Below are 9,723 nucleotides of genomic sequence, written 5' to 3'. Positions count from 1 at the left end.
TCAATGGTGTTAAAGAAATGCATTGATTTCTTTTCGAAAAGTTTGAAGGAACAATCAAAAGATTAGTGATTTTTTTAATATACTAAAAAGATATTAATTTTAGTTCGATAGATAAAATAATTTAAAAAGTATAAAAATTTGTTTCAAGTTATGATGTGATGTGGTAAAGAATATGATGGGGCTAGACATTCATATAGTAATAGAGGGGACCACTCTTTGTTTTTACCAAAATCGAAAATAAAATCAGAAATGAATAACTCATAGGTTCAACATCATCCAAACAACCTTTAAATTAAATAATTGTTAGTTGTGCTTTTTAAAGTTTGTTAATTATAAATATTTTTTTTAAATAATTTTTATAAATTACTAATTTCATTATTATCGAACACAATCTAATTTTTATGTTTTGGCTATTAACCAGAGTCTCGTGACTATTTAAAAAAGAATGTTTAAAGATAGATAAGATAGATAGAACTTTGAGACATACATGGCAGTTGAGGATTGGTTTCCATATTGGAATAATATGGAGATTGTAGATTTGATTCTTATTACTTTCATAGTTGGAGAAGGTGATGAACAGATAGGGCAGAGTTGTCCTGTGTGTTTGGAGGAATTTGAAGTGGGAACGAGCTATACACATATGCCACAATGTTTACATTTGTTTCATGTCGACTGTATTGTTAACTGGCTTCGTCGAAATCTTTCTTACCCAATTTGTCGAGCTCAATTATTTCATTTAAGCTGGTTTTAACCAGTTATAGATTTAATATATTATATGTTATTGAAGCAATCACTATTTGAAAATGTGTCTCAAAGTAATTCTTCACGTAGACAACAACTTTCTACTTAAATAAATTTGTACATTTTAATAATCATGTTATTTATTATCCAATTAATTTTTTTTAATATTACATCGTTTCTAAAAAATATAAAATATAACGTGCATTGCACATATTTTATACCTAGCATATATATATATATATATATGGTCCAGGTCCTTACTGTCTCTTTAGTCGGTTAAGAAAATGGGATATATATCCCAATCGAAACATATATAAACAAATTGTAACTTTCATTTGGTCAAGGTAAACGATCAAAACTCATAAATACATATACAAATAATTATAATATAATATATATATATATATATATATATATATATAAAACAAGTCTGGGTCGCGTATTAGAGGACAATAATAGTGAGCCTATAGAATTTTCAGAAATAATTAATATTATTACTATAAATATAAGCAATATATATATATGTATGAATAAGTTTAGAGTTGTCTGATTCTCATTTCCGAATCAAACCAAAACCTACTTTTTTTTTTCAAGTACTCAAAAACTCAAAACAGTATTCCAAACAAAGAAGATGATGAGGAAGAACGACATCCCAGCGATTGTCGTTTTTTCTGTGTCGTTGTTGTTCTTGCTTTGTAATTTCCCGAGTATGTCGTTGGCCCAAAAAAGTAGTAATGGTGGGAAAATAATAGGAGTGAAAGTTGGGGTGATTCTGAACTTGGAGACTGATTTTGGGAAGATGGGGCTGAGCTGCATCAACATGGCTCTTTCTGATTTCTACACCTCCAATCCTGGCTTCACAACCAGGCTTCGTCTCCACACTAGGAACTCCAAATCCGACGTCGTTGAAGCCGCTGCTTCAGGTCACTCACTTCTCTCCTCAATACCCTTTTTGTCTCTTCACATAATATATATAATAATGTTATGTATAAACTATATATAATATATGTAACAGTCATAAACACACACACCTAGCAAATACCATCAAATCTTTCAACTGAGTTAAAGCATTTGATTCTGTTCTGTCTTATTGAATTGTCTGTGTGTCTTGTTCTATATGATAAACTGTATATAGCGGTTTATTTATATATATATATATATTTATATATATGTGGTATAAACTGTCATTGCATATTGACGAAAAATAATTAACCAAGCATATATATTATTGTGACAAATACCTATTTTCCAAGATATGCATGTATAAATATGGGTGTTTGTGTATATGTGAGAGTAGAGGTTGGTTCAAAGACATAACTATATAAATTCTAGAAGCATATGTGGAATATGGTAAATAATTAATGATATCAAAACTGAAAAATATGTAATTATTATCTCTATACATAATGAATAAAATGTTTAAAATATAAACAATTATATATATATATACATATACGCATCTACATAAATATATAATTAAAATGTTTACTTAGTTATTATTATTTTTTTACTATTGTATTTTTTCCCTTTGTTGTTTTTAATAAGATTACATAGCTTGTTTTGTCAACTCTCTCAAGCTATAAATATTTATATATATATATATCGTACATAAATATCCAAGTATTAAAAGTCTTTTCTCGTATATATTTATAAATATATAAATCAAAATTTATTAGAAGTAATAATTAATTTATGGTCATTAGCTAGTCTCATACTTAGCCGTAAAATTGGAAGTATTGGACTAATAATAATATGGACTTCATACAATGATATTCCACGTTGGAATAAGAATCTCTGTCCTACTTAACTTGGCCACGCGGTTACAACAATACCATCTTAATTTGACTTTGACTTCTCAATAATATAAACATTCCAACTTATATATACTGAGCATAATTTTTTTTTTTCCGTTGTTTCATTTTAAGCTTTATTGGGTGGGCTTTCAGTGTTTTTCGATCTGTGAATATTTTTTGGTGTGACTTTTTTTTATGACTGTGTATATTGTAGCTATTTAGAGCATCCTGCAAATTTTTAGAAAATTTATAATAGTTTATAGTACCGAAAATTAGGTTTAAACATATTGTTTTTCACGCACATCACACGTGTAACAACATGTTTGAATCTAGTTTTCAATACTGTAAACTATTCAGAATTTTCTGAAAATTTGCAAGATGCTCTAAATAGTTACAATATACACGGTCATAAAAAAAATTGTGCCGAAAACTGTTTACGGGTCGAGAAACACTGAGAACCCCACCAATAAAATTTAAAGTGAAGTCATGCAAAAGAATTGTCATTTATATATAATTGTATTTTTATACTCCTTTTCTGAAAATGTTGTGTGTTTTAATGATTCGCCATAAATGTATCGATTTTCTAGAATATATAATATATATAGTCCTGAATTAAGTCCACTGAATTAAGTCCACCTGTACGTGTCATTTATTTTTTTTAAAATGGTAAGAAGATGAAGTTTGAATCCTTCAAAAGATTATATTTATATATTTATACTAGGTAAAAGTATCATTCAAATCACAAGTGTTTTAAAGTTATAAATATTTTTTATAATTTTAATAAAAAATAATTTATTTTTTTAAAATATATTTATAATAAAATAGTTCTATCTCTTTTATATAATAAGTGGGTAGATAACGAATTTTTTTTGTTTTAACAGTTTTTTATTTTTTTAATATTAACTTTAACAGATTATTATTTATATTTAACAGAATATTTTTATATTTAACGGTAGTTTGTAAACAATTAAATTTAAATAAAATATAATAAATAATTAAAAATAATTAAAATATGATATTTTTTTGAGATATTTTACAATAATAATTATTTTAAAATAATAAATAATTAAATAAATTAAAATAGAATATTTTTGAGATATTTTACAATAATAATTATTTTAAAATAATAAATAATTAAACAAATTAAAATATGATATTTTCAGATATTTTACAATAATAACTATTTAAAAATAATAAAATCATACATTTTATAACTTAAATAAAATATAATTAAACTTAAACTCACTTATTAGAATAATATCATATTAAACATATAATATAATCTAGCGTGAATTAACAGCAAATTGATTTTTTAAAAAAACTAGGAAGAAACTTAAATTTAAAATACACGTATAATATTTAATATTACATTAAACATATAATATATAATATCTTGTTGTCACTCACAAATTTAAAAACTACAACAAACATAAATAAATAAATTATTTAATTAAAATAAGATATTTATTTGAAATTTATATGACATTAATATAAATTTAATAAAAATAATTAATAAATTCTATAAATAAAACTAAGCAAAATGTGCATATTGCACATTATTTATATCTAGTAATATATATAAATATGTATATCAATAATATCTACACATGACATCTAAATATCAAGTTGATATAAATATATATTTACATAACACATATATATAAAATACAATACTATTTAAAAATAAATTAATAATATAATTAAAATAAGAATAGAAAAAATAGACAATAATATATATTATTATTTTTAGTTTTTAATATATCTCAAAATATCATTTGTTGGATTTCAAGAAGAAAAAAAACTTTAGTTACTTGATAAAAAAAAATTACATGTTAGACTGTAAATTAATATGTAAAGCTTTTCAGATATTGTTTGAACAGTAACTACATAATTTAATATCTTAAAATATAATTTTTTAAAACAAAAAATAATTCAGGCTTTTGTTTGAAATTTAAATTTTATCAAAGAAATTTTTTGTCAAAAAAAAATATATTAGAAAACAGATAAGCAAAAATATTTTTCTAAAACTTATAGACTTTATTTTTAATATTTTTTCTTTTAAATAAATTATAAATAGTCTAAATTAATAAATTTCTCTCAATAATTTCTCTAAAAACATATTCTATCTTTTTCTTAGCAAAAATTTGAAATTTATATTTTCTCTTTTAAATTCAAGTCCAAACAGAATGTTAGTGTGTCTATAACTTGTGCAATTAAAAATTCTTCTCATGTAAATAGGAAGAATATTTTTTAAGATTAGTTTGTTATTATAAAAATATCAAGTCATAAGTGAATAAATTTATTTGAGAGAAAAATGGTATATTATAGCACAATAATATAAAATTCGAATGATGAAAAATGAATATTTAAAATAACAAGAAAAACAGTTATAATAATTTTGCTTAGGACAAGAATAAGATTTGAAATATATTATTAGGAAATATATTTCTTATAGAGATCAAGTAGGTGAATGTATGCTTTCTTATATGAATCACTTTTAAAAAAACTTATCCAAATATTAACAAAAATATTTTACAAAGCAGCCATTGTAATTTATTAAATTCTTAATCTTTTTTTTCCTCGAAACAGCTTTGGATCTTATAAGATCAATTCTTGTTATCATATCATATTTCGCCTCTTGTCCAAATGACTTATTTTTTAAAGTTATTTTGTACTCTAATCTATTTTTAATAATTCATTGCAAAATGACCTTTTATAATTTAGACCGTTAGTCGAAAATTTAGATAGATGGTCGAAAAATTTAAACAGCCGGTTGAAAATTTTAGACAGTTGGTCGAAAAATTTAGACAACTGGTCGAATTTTAGACAGATGTCATTTTGTAAAAAATTATCAAAAGTAGGCAATAATACAAAACTACTTAAAAAAAAGTTATTTTCACTAATTTCTGTATTTCTATTGAAACTTTTTTGTTTTTGATTTCATTAAAATTGCAACAATGTAATGACATTTAATTGAAGAAATAAATATGCATGTTAAATTTAAAATTTTAAATCTTAATTTTTTTCTTCATTTTTTTTTATTGAAACAGCTTTGGATCTAATAAAAAATGTTAAAGTCGAAGCCATTCTAGGCCTAGAAACATCAATGCAGGCCCACTTCGTGGTCGAACTCGGTGACAAAGCCCAAGTGCCCATCATAACATTCTCCGCAAAAAGCCCATCTCTCACTTCTCTCCGAAGCCCATACTTCTTCCGAGTAGCCGCAAACGATTCGTCTCAGGTGGAAGCCATAGCTGCCGTCGTCAAAGCTTTCGGATGGAGAGAAGCAGTGCCCATCTACGTCGACAACGAGTACGGCGAGGGAATCATTCCTTACTTGACCGACGCTTTACAAGACGTCGATGCCCACGTACCGTACCGGAGTGTGATCCCTCCGACCGCCACAGACGACCACATTTCAGCCGAGCTCTACAAGCTCATGACTATGCAGACAAGGGTCTTCGTCCTTCATATGTTGCCGGATCTCGCGTACCGAATCTTTGCCATGGCTGAGAAGATTGGTATGATGGGTAATGGTTACGTATGGATAATGACTGATGGGGTTGCTGATTTTCTGGGCTCAGCTAATTCAACTGTTCTCCATTCGATGCAAGGAGTTTTGGGGTTGAAAACCCATGTCCCTAAAACGAACAAGCTTCAGAATTTTACGGCTCGGTGGAAAACCAAATTCCAACGTGAAAATCCCACCATTGTTAACCCTCCTATGGTGACTTTCGGGCTTTGGGCTTACGACGCCGTTTTTGGATTGGCCAAGGCTGTTGAGGAGATTGGGAAGGCATCGAACTTCAGCTTCAAAATGGTGAATGTTTCGAGTGATAATAACTCTACTGATTTGGGATCGTTTGGGGTGTCTCGGACTGGTCCGGAGCTTGTTCAAGCGTTATCGAAGATGAGGTTTAAAGGGCTTTCGGGTGAGTTTAAACTCGTTAATGGGCAGCTACAAACTTCTACTTTTGAGATCATTAACGTGAATGGAAGTGGGGAAAGAAAGGTTGGGTTTTGGACGCTTGAGAATGGACTCGAGAGAACGTTGGGTTCGGGAGATAAGACCAAATACTCTGCCTTGAATACCAGTTTGGCGCCTATAATATGGCCTGGTAACTCTACCTCAGCTCCTAAGGGGTGGCAGATCCCGGCAAATGGGAAGACGTTGCGAATTGGGGTCCCGGTGAAAGATGGATTTAAGGAGTTTGTGAATGTGTCTTTTCCTTTCTCAAACGACACCGTTTCAGGATACAGTATCGATGTTTTTGAGGCTGTTTTGTGGGCACTGCCTTATTCTGTTTCTTTCGAGTATGTTCCCTTTGCCTATGCCAATGGCAGTAGTGCTGGCACTTACAATGACCTTGTCTACCAAGTGTTTGATGGGGTAAAAGCTTTAAACTTTTGTTGCCTTTTTTTTTGTTTGTTAGATGTTGATTTACTTAACAGTTTTCTTCTTTCATAAAGTCTGTTGACCTTACTTAAAAACACTTTTTTTTTGTCATACAAGGAGAATAAATGTTCTTATTCTCGTGTTGGATGTGTTTTTAAACCTGAAATCATTCTTAGTGAGAAACATAGAGACTTGTCTAGAGAGTGAGTTTTCTTCTTTGAGAATTGTCCTTAAACATTGCTTTTTCTAAAATAAATGTTCTTACTTTTGTTGCCTTTTGGAGTGTTTCTACTCAGCATTTTAATGGCTCATATTTGACAGAAAATGGATGCTGCAGTTGGGGACATAACCATTAGAGCAAATAGGTCCTTGTACGTGGACTTTACAATGCCTTATACCGAGTCTAGTGTGTACATGATAGTACCAATCAAGGATGATAGAAGTGACAATGCTTGGGCATTCTTGAAGCCTTTGACTTGGGATCTTTGGGTAACATGTGGCTGTTTTTTCATTTTTGTTGGGTTTGTAGTATGGGTTCTTGAACACCGAATAAATGAGGACTTTCGTGGCCCTCCATATCATCAAATTGGAACAAGCTTTTGGTACTCTTTTTCAACCATGGTTTTTGCACATAGTAAGTCCCTTGTGATTATTTGAACAAGTTGAACATAACCTTTTTTTACAAAGGACTTAACATGTTCTTTTTGTTGTGCTTTGTTTTTTTTTTAATAAATTTACAGAGGAAAGAGTTGTGAGTAACTTGGCAAGGTTTGTAGTGATTATATGGTGCTTTGTAGTACTCATACTCACCCAAAGTTACACAGCTAGTTTGACCTCGCTTTTAACAGTCCAACAACTCCAACCAACCATCACTGATGTGAACCAGCTCCTGAAGAACAAGGAGAAAGTTGGCTTTCAACGACGTAGTTTTACAGAAGGAATATTGAAACAAATGGGGTTTGAAGATCACCAATTTGTGATCTATGACACTCCAGAAGAGTTATACCAACTCTTTATAAATGGGAGTAAAAACAATGGGATTGCTGCTGCTTTTGATGAAACACCTTACATGAAACTTTTTATGGCAAAATATTGCTCCAAGTTTACCATGGTTGAACCAACATTCAAAGCTGACGGCTTTGCTTTTGTAAGACCTCTATTTCTTTGTTACCAACACATGTATTCAATTGTCTCGTATATAAACTCATATATGATATTATTCTCAACATGTATATCCCAGGCTTTTCCGAAAGGCTCGCCTCTTGTTCAAGATATTTCGAGGGCAATATTGGAAGTGACTGAAGGAAATAAAATGTGGTTCAAGAATGACACCAACTGTGTAGACCCCAACAACAAGTTCTCATCCAACGGTCTTGGGCTGGAAAGCTTTTGGGGACTCTTCCTCGTCGCAGGTGTGGCTTCGTTGTTGGCGCTTGTCATATATGCTGTCATGTTCCTCTATGAGCAAAGGAATCTCTTGATGAACGCCGATGCAGAACCATCAGTTTGGAGGAGAATTGCGGCCATTTTTAGAACATTTGACGAAAAGGACCTCAGCTCGCACACTTTTAGAAAGAATGAAGTCGGAGAAAGAAGCGTCATTGACTTGTCATCGCCGAACACCAACTGCCCGCCAAGTCCTTCAGGGTTCTCAGTCCATACAAATTCAAGCTTTGTGTTTAGGGAGCCAGGATCGTCTTCTCCAGACCCAAATGGTACACAAACAACTTATCAAGAGACTGTTGTAGTCTCAGCTGTAGAGGTTACTTGCCCAGATCAAGACTTGAGGGAGAATCACAACTCTTAGATTATGTATATTATGCTAGTAATGGTGGAACTCTACCTCAATTTATAATGGTAGGAGTTTTTATTCGTATATAATCATGTTACGTGTAGATATAACTCTGATATACATGCAAATTCTCACACTCCCATGACATTACAAGAGATTAATTGTTGTTCTTTAAGATTTGGGTTTGGTGGTGCAATTAGAAATTTCACATGTCTTGTAATAATTTTTAAATAATCTGTAAAAAAGATAACTGAAAAAAAGTATTAATTTGTGATACTATATATTAATTTAGTGTCGCACCATTAGAGATATTTAAAGAAGAAATATTAGACCGAATTATTCAGAAATCAATATTTTTACATAATATATAACAATATAAAGCAAGCACATTTTGATGAACATATTAATTGTAATTTTGGATTGTTCTTCCTTTTTCTAGTGCCTTAATTTTTGTTCGGATAAACTAATGGTAAGAATAATAAAATTATAAAAAAGAAAAACTACAATTTAAGAGACAAGTAGAGAAAACAATTACATGAAATTAAATATGTCAAACAATCTAACACAAAGTTTCATAAAATTCAAATTTTTGGAAACCAACTACCAAAGAAAGAAAAGAAAATGTGACATTAAGTGGTGCGAGCACTTGTATCTGGATCCTAACTTGAGCACAATTATTAATTTTTGTTCTGCCTAAACAATGAATACGGAGAAGGGATCATTCCTTATTTGATTGATGCCTTAGGAGAAGTAGATGTTGGAGTGTCATTCCACCCTCGGCCTATGACGATCAAATCAAGACCGATCTTTACAAGCTAGGCACAATGCAAACTAGGGTTTTGGTTGTTCACACATCATATGACCAGGGATCAAGGTTGTTCAACATGGCTAAGATAAAATATATGCAGAGATGGTATTTTTAGACTGAAAATGAATGGAAAGAAGCAGCTCAAAAACGAGACTGCTGTAGTTGTTGTATATATATATATATTGTTATGTGA

At 30.1% G+C, this 9,723-nt stretch overlaps 1 protein-coding gene across 1 annotated transcript; it reads left to right on the top strand.

Annotated features, from left to right (window-relative positions):
* The first annotated feature begins 1,302 nt into the window (after window positions 1–1,302).
* Window positions 1,303–8,897, top strand: LOC133804141 (glutamate receptor 2.7-like). The gene is made up of 5 exons (XM_062242301.1): window positions 1,303–1,664; window positions 5,585–6,924; window positions 7,252–7,564; window positions 7,671–8,077; window positions 8,171–8,897. The coding sequence occupies exons 1-5, from the start codon at window positions 1,373–1,375 to the stop codon at window positions 8,735–8,737; spliced, it is 2,919 nt and encodes a 972-aa protein (XP_062098285.1). The 5' UTR covers window positions 1,303–1,372; the 3' UTR covers window positions 8,738–8,897.
* Window positions 8,898–9,723: the final 826 nt, after the last annotated feature.

This window comes from Humulus lupulus, chromosome X, assembly GCF_963169125.1.
Source record: "Humulus lupulus chromosome X, drHumLupu1.1, whole genome shotgun sequence".
NCBI classification, from domain to species: Eukaryota; Viridiplantae; Streptophyta; class Magnoliopsida; order Rosales; family Cannabaceae; genus Humulus; species Humulus lupulus.
The sequence above is the reverse complement of the archived record's forward strand: the minus strand, read 5'-3'. Positions and strand labels throughout refer to the sequence as shown.

Excerpts from the sequence above, each read along its gene's own strand:
- LOC133804141 (XM_062242301.1), top strand. The coding sequence starts at position 1,373 with ATGATGAGGAAGAACGACATCCCAGCGATTGTCGTTTTTTCTGTGTCG. Across the intron at positions 1,665-5,584 it reads CGTTGAAGCCGCTGCTTCAG|CTTTGGATCTAATAAAAAAT; the intron begins GTCACTCACTTC and ends TTATTGAAACAG. Across the intron at positions 6,925-7,251 it reads TCTACCAAGTGTTTGATGGG|AAAATGGATGCTGCAGTTGG; the intron begins GTAAAAGCTTTA and ends CATATTTGACAG.